This window comes from Antechinus flavipes, chromosome 4 (genome assembly GCF_016432865.1).
Source record: "Antechinus flavipes isolate AdamAnt ecotype Samford, QLD, Australia chromosome 4, AdamAnt_v2, whole genome shotgun sequence".
NCBI classification, from domain to species: Eukaryota; Metazoa; Chordata; class Mammalia; order Dasyuromorphia; family Dasyuridae; genus Antechinus; species Antechinus flavipes.
Genome location: NC_067401.1, coordinates 175357120 through 175371227, shown reverse-complemented (window position 1 = coordinate 175371227; position 14108 = coordinate 175357120). Strand labels below are relative to the sequence as shown.

General features: G+C 37.4%; 1 protein-coding gene across 2 annotated transcripts in view; it reads right to left on the bottom strand.

Annotated features, from left to right (window-relative positions):
- SHISA6 (shisa family member 6) overlaps positions 1 to 12254 on the bottom strand; it is a 473827-nt gene extending 461573 nt beyond the window's left edge. Inside the window, exons 1-2 of one of the 2 annotated variants that reach the window (XM_051995557.1) lie at positions 12032 to 12254; positions 10497 to 11495 (exon numbers count right to left, since the gene is read on the bottom strand). In XM_051995557.1, coding sequence (XP_051851517.1) covers positions 10497 to 11131 — 635 coding nt within the window. In that variant the 5' untranslated portion in view covers positions 11132 to 11495; positions 12032 to 12254. Of the gene's footprint in view, positions 1 to 10496; positions 12010 to 12031 lie in introns of those variants that run through there. The other variant, XM_051995558.1, reaches the window with a different exon arrangement.
- Positions 12255 to 14108: the final 1854 nt, after the last annotated feature.

Genomic DNA, 14108 nt, shown 5'->3' with positions numbered 1-14108 from the left:
GTATGAGTTCCCTATTTGTGTACTTTTCTTTTAATATACTTGCATAGGTGCCTACTTTTATTCCTGGATCTATGTGTGTTTTATGAATAATACAGAAGTTTACAGAAATAATCATTTTTTATACTCTTACTAGGTTCATTTTTACTCTGCTGCTTCTGTAAATGCCTTTGATCTAATTGTGCTATCTGGTTACCTTTTAAAAATGAACACTTCTGTAATAGTTCAGGATCTATAATTTTAAGAATATAGATTCAGAGAGTATCTTGAACTGGGGTAGCATTCTCCCAAGGGACCAATCTGTGAATAAAAATCTTTTCTTAAATATAGTCAAAATATATACTAAAACAAAAAGAAATCTAGAATTATTTGCAATAGATAATCCATGGTAATTTTTCAAGTTATTATTAGGGGGAAAACAAGGCTATTTCCTCTTCCTAGAATAGTTTGACATTGTTCTGGAAATTCTAGCTGTATTAAGTAGCTATATAAAAGGGAAAAAAGGTAAGCATCGGCAAAGAACAGACAAAATTATGTCTATTTGCAGATGATATGGTGATTTACTACATAAGCTTTTATGAATCAGTGGAGAAACTAATCAAGACAATAATTACAGTAGAGGAGAGGACAGGATTCGGACTTGAACCTAACTAAATCATATAATTGCAAAGCAACACCTTCTCTACAACTTAGTCTTAAAGAGTCACTTTTAGAAATAAGAGCTTAAGTGACTTCTCCAGGGTCAAATATGTGTCAGTATGTATCAAAACCAAGACTTGAACCCACATTTCCTTAGCATTGAGAAGTTCTCTATCAAATACCATACTACAGGAAAATAGCAGAATAAAAATAAATAAATAAATCCATAAAATCATTAGCATTTTATACAGTACTAACACCAAAAGGAAATGATAGAAAAATTTAATTAAAAGTAAATATGAAACATAAAATATTTTGTCATCTCCATGACAAGATATATTTGGGAATTCTAGACACACATGTGCATACATATATAGACATATATTGTATACACATATAAAAAAGTCTATGCTTACATATATATGAAACTATAAAATCATTTATTACAGAAAAAATGAAAACAAATAAATGAAGAAATAATTGTTGTCATGTTTGAACCATACCAATTATAAAAGTAATAATTATATATAAATTAATTTACAGATATAGTTGTATTTCAGTCAAAACCCCATTAAGCTAATACACTCAGAAAAATACACTCAGAATAAGAAGTTTTTAGAGTTAGAAAAGGTCTACAGTTTCAAGGGAAAATGAAAAAAAAAAAATCTTGAAAAAGACATACCAGCTTTACCAGATCTTAAACTATAGCAAATGATAAGTAACAATTTTTGAAACACTTTGGAACTGATTTTGAAATATATAAGTAGTTATGGAACACAATGATTGATAGAGCTAGAAACAAGTAAGTACAGCAACCTACACTAAAATAAATACAAAAACATTAACTACTGAGGGAAGGTTTCCCTCTTTGACAATCTTTGGAAAAATTGGAAAGTAGCTTGTTTGCAAAACCGATTACCCCAGAATTTTACAATGTACAATAAGATCCAAATGGGAAGTCAAGCAAAAAATTAATCATTTAAAAATAGAAGAGAAGTTTGTATCTTTCATATATAGAGTTGAGGAGAAAACTCATAATTAAGGGAAAGAGAGGAATGTTTTTTTGACATTTTCAATTATGCAAAATTCAAAGATTTTTGATCCAATAAATTTCAATTGTACTCCAATAAAGAGAGAAACTACTTTGTATAGGAAAGCCTTAGGAAAAAAAACCTCTGAGAATAGTCTAATATTCAAGAGACAGATGATGATGATGATGATGATGATGATGTGAAAGACAGAGACAGAAAGAGAATAGACATAAATAAGTGGTCAAAAATACAAATAGTTTTCAAACAAAAAAAAATCAACAACCATTTGAAAGTTCTAAAATATTAAAATATATTGATGTGAAAATAAATCTGAAGCTTCACTTTTCAACCATTAAATTAGTCAAGATGATAAAGAATGGAAAAAATCACTGTTCTGAGGAAGAAAGGTATATTAATACATTGTGAGTAGAGATGTGAATTCATTTAACTGCTCTAGAAAACAATTTAGGACTATGAAAAAATGATCATTAAATTGTTTACAACCTTTGCTCTAGTAACTGCACATATACCTTAAGGAGGTCAAATACCAAAAAAAATAAAAATAAATAAATAAAAATAAAAAAATAAGCCTTTGTATATACCCACATATTCATATCAGCATTTTTGTAGTAACAGAGAAATTGAAAATAAAGTAGTTACCCTTTCACTAGAGAATATCTCAAATTAGATATCATATAAATATGGTAAACTCAATATACCCCACAGTGTATTCATTATCTTTCCTCCCAAAACCTATTCTGTTCCTAACTTTCATATTATTGTCAAGTGCACCACCATCCTCATCACCCAGGCTCACAATCCAAGTGTTGTCTTTGTCTCCTCACTCTCATTTCCCATATCCCATTAGTTGTCAAATGCTGTTGCTTCTCCTTTTGTAACATTTTTCAAATAAAACTCCTTCTTTCCTCTCACACTGAAAAAACACTGATGCAAATCTTCATCATTTCATGCCTGAACTATTGCAGTAATCTTCTGGTTGGTCTCCCTTCCTCAAATCTATCCCTCTTCCAAACCATTTTCCACTCAGTTATTTCTACTCAGACCTAAATAACAGATCTTATAATTTCATCCCCATTTCAATAATGGTTCCTTTTTACCTCTTAGGTGAAATATAAAATTTTATTTGTTCTTCAAAGTCCTTCATAACTGGCATTCTATCACATTTTCAGTCTTCTTCCATAATTATTTCTTTCTTCCACACACTGTGATCCAGTGAGACTAGCCTCATTAATGGTTCTCAGGCACATTACATCTTACATCTCTGGTTTCATAACTGCCTTTCATGCCTAGAACACTCTCCCTCCTCAACTCTACCTCCTAGCTTCTCCAGCTTCCTTGAAATCTCATTTAAAGTCCCAATTTTTATGAGAAGTCTTTACCAATTTCCCTTAATCCTTGGTGTCTTCCTTCTGAGGCAATTCATCTAATTTCTCATCTATTATGTACATGTGTACACTGGTTGCATTTTGTCTCCTTCTTCAAACTATGAACTCCTTGAGTACAGACACTATGTTGCCTTTCTTTGTACCCTCAGCATTTAGTATAATCCCTGGCACATATTAGGAGATTAATTAATGTTAGTTAACTGACTAACTCAGATATTATTGGGCTAGCTATCAGAAATGACAGATATGAGAATTTCAGAAAAAGTGTTTGGAAGACCTGTATGATATAAAAGGGCCAGAGGGTGTAAGGATAAAAGAGAGCTAAAAGAACAATAGACTCAGTAACTATAATAATACAAAAATGAAAATACTAAAAGGGCTCTGATTTCATTACATGCAATATTGACCTAGGTTTTGAAGGGAAAATGATGAAACATTTCCTTTCCATATGTAGGGAGATGGTGGACTAGAGATTTGGCATATTGTATACATCATCAGATGTAGTAACTGTTTTGGTTCAGTTTTTCTTTTCTATTAGGAAAGTCTTAGATGTGGGAAGCCATTTATTGAGAAATGTAGGAACAAAAACAAGCTATCAATAAAATATTTAATTTTAATTTTAAATTAAATTAATTTAAAAATTTTAATTTAATGTTAATATTTCCATAAAATATGCAGAGATGCAGAATGAAGGAAATCTAACAAAAATACCTTATAATGATAATATTAATAATTATGATCATTAATTACAATCATGTGTGAGTATGTTACAACTATGTATTTAAGGATGGCAGTAAAAATGAAAATCTAAAAAATAAATAGGTAAGATTGGTAAAGGACCATATAAATAAACAAGGTAACTGATATTACTTGATTGAAGCTATTTTCCTTTTTGTTAAGCAAATTATTTGTCTATGGTTTTATGCATACATTTTTGGCTACTTTTGCATTTGAAAATGTTGTTCAGGAAAGTTTAAAGTTTTTAAAAAATCAGAAATGTACCTGCTAGAAAGTAGGAAGCTAAAAAGTCAAAGACTTCAAGTCTGGTCTTAGACACTTATTAACCAGGTGACCCTAGGTAAGTCTTAGTTCTTCATCTGTAAAATGAGATGGAGAAGAAAAATGGCAAACCATGTCAGTGTCTCTGCCAAGATTACCTGAATGGGGTCAAGAAGACTCAAATGCAACTGAAATAACTCAACAAAATCAAGAAAAAGTCATGAACTATGGCTGGCACTGTAGTTATGATTCCATTATTCTCTCTCTATATTAGTTATATTTGACTTCCTATTTCTTCTCTATATATATAGTAATGGAAATGTCCTCAAAAAAGCATGATTCATTGGAATCTAATAGGTAAGATTTCCTTCTAAGCAGAAATAAGGCAGAAAAAGGTTAAAATACATTTGATTAAAAAGTTGATCTAAGGTGTAGCTTTTAAAATATTTTATCACCACAATTTTGTGACAACCTCAGGTTATCTTCAACTTTTTCAAGTGATTTCATAAAATTTTAAACAACCTATTTAAATTAATTGTAATCTTATTAATGTATTAATTCAGTATTTGGAATCATTAAATTCAAGGTAGGAGTATGAGTGTATGGAATCAGAAAGTAAAAAAAAAATGAATGAATTGTTATAATTCTGAAAAGGTTGGCAATCATCATGGAAATCTATGTAATCCATTTTGAAATAAATATGGAGAAAAAGACAGTGCCTGTAAAAAAAAAATATAGCATTAAGAAGAAATTAAGACTGTGTACGTAAAAGAAATGTAATACCTCCTGCCTTCATAACCTCTCTCCTCCCCCAATCTCTGGTCACTATTCAGGGGATTCTGCTCCATTTCAGTAACTGCTACTTTTGACCTGTGCACATTTTTATGTTAACATTTTTCAGGTATTTCAATCACCCATTTCTGCATAACTGATTTGTGTTACCCATGTAATCTTATGCAGCCATTCAAACAGTTGAAGAAATAAGTTGACTTTTAAAAAGAATACCTTCCCAGTCTTGATCTGCTCAAGAACACCAGATGGTACATGTAGTAGATTGTATTCTCTGAGTCAGGAGGGATGAAAAGGATGAGAGGGTAAGTGTTAGATGTTTTTGATCTTTATACCTGGGTTGGCATGGAAGAGGGACAATTAGATAGTTAGAAATATGCAATGAATAAAAAGAATATTTTCAGTCGTGTGATTTTTAAAATTATTTGCTCCCTCACTTAAATCCAATTCAACTGCATGCCATAGCATCACTTCTCTAATGTCATGGTTCTCTTCCAGAACAAAAACCAAATAATCAAATTCTTGCAGGGCATCTAATAATAATAATAATTAACATTTATATAGTACTTATCACATGCTAGGCACTGTACTAAGCACTTCACAATTATTATCTCATTTAATCTTCACAACAAGCCTGGAAAGTAGATGCTATTATTATCCCCATTTTTCAGATGAGAAACTGAAGCAAAAAATGAGGATGACAAAATTACTAAGTGACTAAGGCTTTATTTGAACTCGGATCTTCCTGATTCCAAGCCCAGAGCTTTATCCACTAAGCCACTTAGATTGCTGGGTACTTTAAATTTAACATGGCCAAAATAGAACTTTGTTTTGTTTTCTTCCAAAGTGACCCTTCCTCCAATTTCCCTGTTTCTCTCAAGAGCATTAAATTTTTCTAGCCAACCAAGTTTACCACTTTGAAGTAATTCTCAACTCTATATGAGTATCTACCATTACCAAGTTCTGTTGATTTTTCCCCCCCAACATCTTTTCAAATATATGGACACCACACTAATTCAGGCCTTTAACACCTCCTTCAATGCTCAAAATCCTCCTAATCTCTTTCTGAATTCAGACTCTTCCCTTTCCAGTTCAAGTATGTGCATGACCATGGTACTCTCTTACTCACAAAGTTTTAGTAACTCCCAAGTTCCTCTAAGATCAAAAATAAATTCTTTTACATGTAATTTAACACATCACAATATAATTTCATCTTTTTTTAAGCCTGATTACACTTTTCTTTTCTGCACATTGTCAATATTCCACCAAAACTGGCCTATAATCCACTCCATCTACAAGCTCTATGACTTTGTGAAGGTTGAATGTTTTCATTTCAATGTCCTTCACTTCCAGAATCCTTAGTTTCCTTCAAAGCACAGTTAAAAAGCCATCTACTATAGAAAGCCTTTCCTGACCCTCTGTTAGTTACTGCCTCCTTCCAAATTTCTTTCTATGTATTTAATGCACATTTATCTATATATGTTATTTTTCCACAATAAAATATATAAGCCTCTTGAGAGAAAGAATTGTTTCACTTTAGACTGTGTATCCATTCAGCTCCCCACAGTACTAGGCACATAGTAGGCATTCACTAAATGCTTAGTAAAAGGAATTTAACATTGGCCTTTAATGTTGCTGAACTACAGCCATGTGCTTTATAAAAAGAAAACATAGATCTCCTAGCTTACAATTAAATTCTGGATGGTTAAAGAAGCTTTCCTTCAATTTCCTATAGTACCCTTGTGCATGAAGAAGGGAAAGGGAAATTTAACTTCTAAATCTTTTTTCCCTAATAAAAAGGGAACTCCACTCAGTCTTCCCCTCCCATAGCCTCTGGGCTCTGTGTTCCCTCACCCTCTCCTTGTTAATGGGAATGGGAAGGCACAGGGCAGTCTCTCTCTGTGCTCTGACTTCACCAACTGTGTCTAAAGAATCTTAATAGCTCCCTGCCCCATCTGTTAATTAGCCATAGAAAAAAGGAAGAAAGAAAAAAAGAATCACACAGTTCTTCCTTTTGAGTGATCCTCTAAGACACTAATGAATCAACTCAGGGTGTGAAGGAAGGAACAGGTTTGGAAAGGAGACAACTAATACAGAATATAATGTCAGGCTTCCTCTCTACAAATATCCTTGAACCCAGCCATTCTCTCCTCTACCCACTACCCCCAACCACTGCTAGGAAATATTATTTTGTCCCTAGGGCTTCTTTCTGAGAGGATAGAGCAAGTGCTTATGTCATTGGTCAATAACAAATAGACATATCAACCTGAACCTGAAAGAAAAAGGTTAAGGAGATGGCATAGAAGAAGTGTTAGAGAACAAAACATCCTTCAAAAATGACTGTTTCTTTTTTAGAAAATTCAAAGAACAATGGTGGAGAACATTCTTTTTTTGTTTTAGTTTGTTTTATCATGGCTAGTATATAGATTCTGCCTCTTTCTCTTATTTCTTCAGGGTCAGATAACCAAACTTGATTTTGTTCTCATCACTTAGAGCACAGGGAACTGACAATTTCCTTCTAGTACAAATTCTTACATGCTCAAAAATACAGTCACAGAGCCTGATCTGTCTGTACACTAAACAATTCAGGAATATTCTCTGCAAGGTATGAATGATTAGAAGACTTAATGCTAAAAGAATCTATGTTGAGGCATTTTGATGGTTGCTTAACTTGTCAATATCCACATGGAAATTGCTCTTGTTTCCAAGGGACCATCTCCTTACCCTCATATCTGCTAATATAATGCCAAAATTTTGAAATATTTCAGATCTCCTGTCCCAGAACTCAGAAAAACTTGACTAATGCTAATTGGCTATGCTCACAGTAGGATAAGATATGTTTAGATTTTCTGTGCAAAAGAATGTCGATATAATTTGAATACTATGTAGTTACAACATATCCTATTTTCTTCTTTGTCCTCTACAATATGTGAATCCACTTTTCTGTCTGACCTTCCCTGGCGAAATCACACTGCCCATTACTGACAATATGCTTCCTTTAAGATCTTGAGCCTTGCAATATCATTGCCAACCTAACCAACAGCCTATACTTCCCTCCAGGTATTCTATGAATACCATTCCCTGTTATCTTCCTGCCTTCTCCCCACTTTAATCTTGGCTCACACCACCCCCCATACCTGGAACATATCCCCTCACATTTCATCTCTGCTTAACAATGTCCTTCACTTCCTTCAAGCCCCAATCCAAGTACCATTTTTTCCTTGACTTCTTCCCAAACTCCCCTGCTGAAAGCAATGCGGTCCAGAGAGTTCATAGAGCTAATAAGTGTTAAATTTAATGCTAATTCTTCTAATTTCACTACATCAAAACTGCCCCCCACCATACTTTCTTAAACATCTCACCAAATTCAGACTTCTATGTACTTAGCACATTTCTTCTTGTTAGAATGCAAGCTCCTTGATCTGAGATTTGTATCAGATTTACTTTCATATTTTCCAGAGCTTTCATAGTGCTTTATATATAGCATTTGAATATTTGTTGAATTGATTTGTCATTCTGGTGAATGAATACTAAGATTACAGATACTGGATTATAGATTAATGACACCACAGAATGTTAGGAAAAGAAAGAACTTTGGAAGGGCTGTAGTTCAACTTCTTCAAAAAACTGATGAGGAAATTGAGGCCAAGAAAAAAGGAAATAATTTTTCTAAAGCCATACCATTATTTAAGACAACAGAGAACTAAACCCTGTAATCCTGATCACTTGGCTAATGTTCTTTCCACTTCAATTTTCTAGGAGGAGTTAGCAAAAGAGAGATGATCCCAAAATTTCAATAAACTTACTCAGAGAAGGGAACCAGATGTAGAGAACACAAATCAAAATAAGGACACTAATGAAATGAAGGATTCTTCCCTTTTCTCTCATCTCTAAGGCAAAAGTAAGCTAATTATGTGGCTGAAAGGAAAATTGAACAAGAGAATACAACAAGGAACCCTTTCCATCTATCAAGGCATTCAATATAATTTGCAGAGACACTAAGAAGAGTATCTTAGGGCTAAGTATCTCTGTCATATGCTCTTCCTCTCCCTCCCCCAAATTTATTCTTCCATTTAGCCTTAACTATTGGCCATTTCTGACAAATCTTCACAGGGTGCAGGAAGGTAGAGATAGAAAGTAGTTGTTTCTTAGGAAATTAATTGTTTTACTGAGAATATCCTATTTTTATATTGGGGTATTTCTCAGCACTGGAGCTTCCCATATTGTCAAGCCAGTTTAGATAAAACATGTTAGAAGAGTGTCATTCCCCCTCCCTCCCCCCAGTTCCATATTATCATTAGAAACAAATCAATCATTCCTTTTCAGTGTACTGAAAAAGTTATAATTGTCTGTTTCCTCATTAAGGCTTAAGTGATAAAATCTTAAATTTTAAGATCAAGTTTTTAGGGAAAACTGAACAAGTCTTCCAGAGTGTGGAATGTGAAGGAGTACTGGGTTTGAATTCTGGCTCTACTCTCTGATGACCTTGAATATGACATTTTATTCACCTCCCTGAGCCTGGATTTCTTCCTTTTTAAATGACGATATTGAATGACTTGCCCTTTTTGATATTATCTGTGTGTATAGCTGCATGTATGTATGCATGTTGATGCCAAATTAGATAAGAGAGACTAGGCTGACACCCAGGACATGACTGAACATGGAACTAAAGAAACAGGCTGAGGGCTATCTATGGTTATTAGGTCAGTGTTCACACAATGTGTGAGAAATCATTCGATTTCCTGAGGGTTGTATCTGTGCCCTGAATGCACTCAAGTGAATAGTGTCAAAACTACTAAATTGAGAGGAAACTGGAAAATAAAAGATCTAACTTTTCATCCAAGAGGCTTCTGCTTTGACTTTTCAAAAAGAATTGTTGGAAGTAATTTGATTTCAATGTGAGAAACTCACCATTAAGAGGCAGTTTCTTCAGTCCTGAAGGCTTTTAAAAGCCCTCTATTTGGATGTGTTGATTTAGGAAGCTGTGTTAGGTTTTCAAAATACGTATATATGTCCTACTTATAAAATGGAATGGGGGAATGCATTTCTTGTCAACATAGATTTGATAAACAAATTTCCCAATATTACCTTCTTTTTAAGCTTAAACTACCATTTCCAGTTAACTCACCAGCTTGGGGGCAGTTTGTATTATAAAACAGTCTGTTGATTCAACATGCCAAAAAAACCAATTATCATTAAAAGGAATCATTTTTATATACATTGAAAAGAGAAACCCAGATGAATCAATACAAATTATTTGGAAAATTCCTAGATTCTGTATTCCTAACCAAAAAAAAAAAAAAAAAAAAAAAAAAAACTGTTCAAAGCTAGGTCAGTGACTGTTTAGAATCAGGAAAAGGAGCTGAAGAAGCAGACAAAAGGATAAGGATGGCGGAGCAAAAGAAACCTCTATTAACCACACTTAAATCTTTGGCTTATTTTGAGCCATAAAAGTGATGGAGAGATCAGACAGCAGTCAAGTATATTAAGGGACACTTTTAAAAGGAAGATAGCAGAGAAAAGTGTATCTAAAAGAGTCAAGAGAAAAAGAGACCTGGAGAATCAGGATAGCAATAGAGCATGGTTGGAGAAAAATCATAGGAAATATGCAACTTCTCTTCTCTTCCCCTCTCACCTGTGGATGTTCATTTCCCTCGGGGGACGGTGGGCCTTATCATAGGAGACTTTCGCAAAGACTACAGCGATGATGACGAAGGCTATTACTCCGCAGGTGATGTAAACTGTGAAGTTGGTCTTGTCTTTCTCCGGGTCGTACTTATTCGGGGGATCCTGAGGAATCACCTGGGTGCTAGGAGTCTGGATCCACCCAGGGCTCACATAGTTCTTACACTGGTGCTGATCCAGTTTCTCTCCCCGCTTGTTGCAGCAAAAACGGTAAAAGCAAGTACCACAGCAATACAGGAAGCCGCTCTCGCTGTTGTTGCATTCAAACTCCTTGTCATACTGGCCGCTCACATCGTAGTAACCCCAACACGTTTCGTGGGTGACCGTGACACTGGGCGAAGGCCGGCCTCGCCGCCCCCCCTCTGAAACCGCTGGCTGGCGGGATGTCCCATTCAGTTCCCGGTTGCCCCTGACCATCGTCCCTCCAGTCCTCAGGCCCCCGGCTCCAGGGCCAGTGTAGTTATTCCGGTTACCGCGGCCCCGGGGCCCCGCCTCAGCCATAGGCACCAGCAAGTGCAGGGACTCCAGGGAGAGCAGCAGCGGCAGCAGCGGCAGCAGCAGCAGCAGGAAGCGCCGCAGCGCCATGGCAGGCGGCGGGGCTAGCAGGCTATCGCCTGGGCAGACCAGACCCTACACTCAGCACAGAAGCGGGCAAAAAGGAGCTATGCCGGGGCTACGCTGGTGGCTGTACGTGGAGAAACCCACAGAGGCTGGCGAGTATACTCAGGAACTCAAAACCACAGCCCCATCGAGGCTCTAGAAGAAGCTGGAAGGCGAAGGTCCGGGCAAACCAACGCGGGGCTCAGACGACGGTCTTCCAGTTGGGCTGGGTTAGGCTCCTGGGCAATACCATTCCTTGGCGAAGAAGACGGAGGAGCTCCCCGCTTCAAGCGGGACGAGGAGAGCTGATCCGGGAAGCGACTACGGCGACGTCCAGTCCGGGCGGGTCCTGCGGGACAAGACGGGGGAACTAGTCACTGAGGGGAGGAGGGACGGTAATAAGGAAGAAGGGATAAAAGAAGACGGGCATGGGGGAGGAAGGAGGAATATGGGTGGTGGGATGATGGTGAAGGCACACTTGCTTGAGGCTAGAGGAAGTAACCATCGGGGAGCTGTCTAGGGAGAGGTCCCTGTCCAATCGAGGAGGGGGCGCGCAGCCAACTAAGGCCGAGGGCGGCCCCACCTCCTCCTGGTGTCCCCGTAAACTGAACCTCTGCTCAGCTTCTCTTCTGCCTCTCTGCAACCCTAATCCCTCCACCTCTTCCTTCTCTCACTCCGCCCCAGGGTCATCGAGCCCCCAGCTCAGAGCAGAGAGGAAGAAGAATGTGGGAGATCAAAGCTGGGAATACTCCTCTTCTCGGCCCCACGGCTGGCGCCCGCCACAAGGTCTCCAGGAAACACCCCCTCCTTTCCTCTCTTTGGGAACCCCGGGTGCAGCTGCTAGGGTCACAGAGAGAAACACCAGGGAAGATATCCCCGACTCACCATCCTCGGGCAGTGACTGCAGAGGCGGCAGGAAGCGGGAGCAGCAAAGGCAGGAGAGAGGGAGAGCAGCCTGCTTGGCTGTCTGCCTACAGCCAGAGTATGAGAAAGGGAGACACGCGCACGCACACATACATACACACACGCACACACGCGCGCACTCTTATACACACCCGCACACACATATACACACGAGAACGGGAAGGGGAGGAGAACGATTCTTCACCGCTTACGTTCTCTGTGCTAGGAGTAGGGAGGAGGGTCTTCTCTCTCTCTCTCTCTCTCTCTCTCTCTCTCTCTCTCTCTCTCTCTCTCTCTCTCTCTCTCTCCCTTCACTAGAGGTTCCTTGCTGTTTCTAGAGCCCAAGATACTAGTTAAAGAAAGCATCAAACCAAGTGAAGTGCGAAAAAACGGTGGAATCTCGCATTGACTATGTATCTTGTTTGTACATACTTGTTTCCATGTTGTTTCCCTCATTAGACTGTGAGCCACACGGCGGTAGGAACTGGAGATGGTTTGTTGGCTTTTTGGCTGTCTTCCTTGGGGGAGTGAGGGGGGGGGAGGAGAGCTATCTGCCCCACTTCTCTCTCTGCAGCCGCCGCCCTCTGTATCCTCAGTGCTTAACCAAGGGCCTGATACATATGCTAATAATAATAGGCATCTAATAAATGCTTTTTGACTTGACTTGGAAGTCTTCAACTTCCGAGACTGTGTTGCAGCAGGGATCCTCCCTGCCCACCGACCCCTAACTGCCCAAGAATGGCTACATTCTTTTTCTCAAGCAATTCAAAATGTCTAGATAAAAGTTGGGTACATAAACATTCTCTCTCTCTCTCTCTCTCTCTCTCTCTCTCTCTCTCTCTCTCTCTCTCTCTCTCTCTCTCTCTCTCCCCCTCTCTCTCTTCAGTTTCTCCCCAGTAGTTACACTCACAGCCTATTGAGTTGATCAAATCCACCTCTACAGGTTGATAATCATCCCAGATGACTTTCTTGAGTCTACTAAATGGGACCAAGATTGGGTTCAAACACTTATTTTCCCTCTACTATAGACACACATCTACTATCTACCTCCTCTTAGTTCCGAGCAGTAATTCAGGCAAGTTCTACTCTTTTTTTTTTTTTTTTCCCTTCCAGTTTGGAGGACAGTGCTGGAAATTCAGCATCTAGAAGATGATGGCAAGGTCACAAATTTGTCTTTTTACTTTAAGATAAGGGGTATATTAGATCTTCTTGTCTCAGAGAGGAAAAATTGGGTAGAAGTTATAAAGACAAATTGTGATTGATGTAAGGAAAAGAATATTTTAAAACATGGTTATGGAATAGTGGAATGGACGATCTCAAAAGGTAATTAGTTCCCTTCACCTGGAGGTCTTCAAACAAAAACTACATGATCAATTGTCATTTATGTCAGATATATTGTAGAGGGTATTCTTGTTCAGAAATGTTTTGGACTAGGTGACTTCTAAGGGCCACTCTAACTTTGAGATTTTGTAACTATTAAAATTTATTTTATTTTATCCTCTGAAATGAATTCATAGCTGAGTCCAGAAGGGGAGGTAGACAATTATCTTCCTCAGGTCTGATTTCCCCCTTATAACTCCTTCCTTTGCCAGCCCTTATCCTCCTCTGCACACTATCTTCCTATTTCTAGTTAGTTTCTTCCCACTACCTCATTTGCCTCCTTTAATTCTCTTTTATTTCTCTCTACCTTCTATACTACATACCTGTGATTTGTGAAGAGAAGGTTTGAACGAGTTTTAGATAGCTCAGATAACTTTCTCAGAATTTTGGAGAGTTTTGTAGTGAACCTCATACTTTTTAAAATTTGTATATGATTTGATATATGAAGGAATTTGTGAAGTGGAAAAAAATAAGTTGTGACCTAGCTCAACCCTGAAAACTCAGCTTGTTGACCTGAATGTATTTGTCCTGCTTTGATAACACAGTTTCACAATTGTTGAAGTCTATTTTCTTAGTTTTTCAGTACCTCTTATTTAAAAATAAATTTTATTGGTATTTCTAGTTTTTATATAATCTACATTTTTAATCTATATAATACTCCTCTTCCCTCCTTTCATAG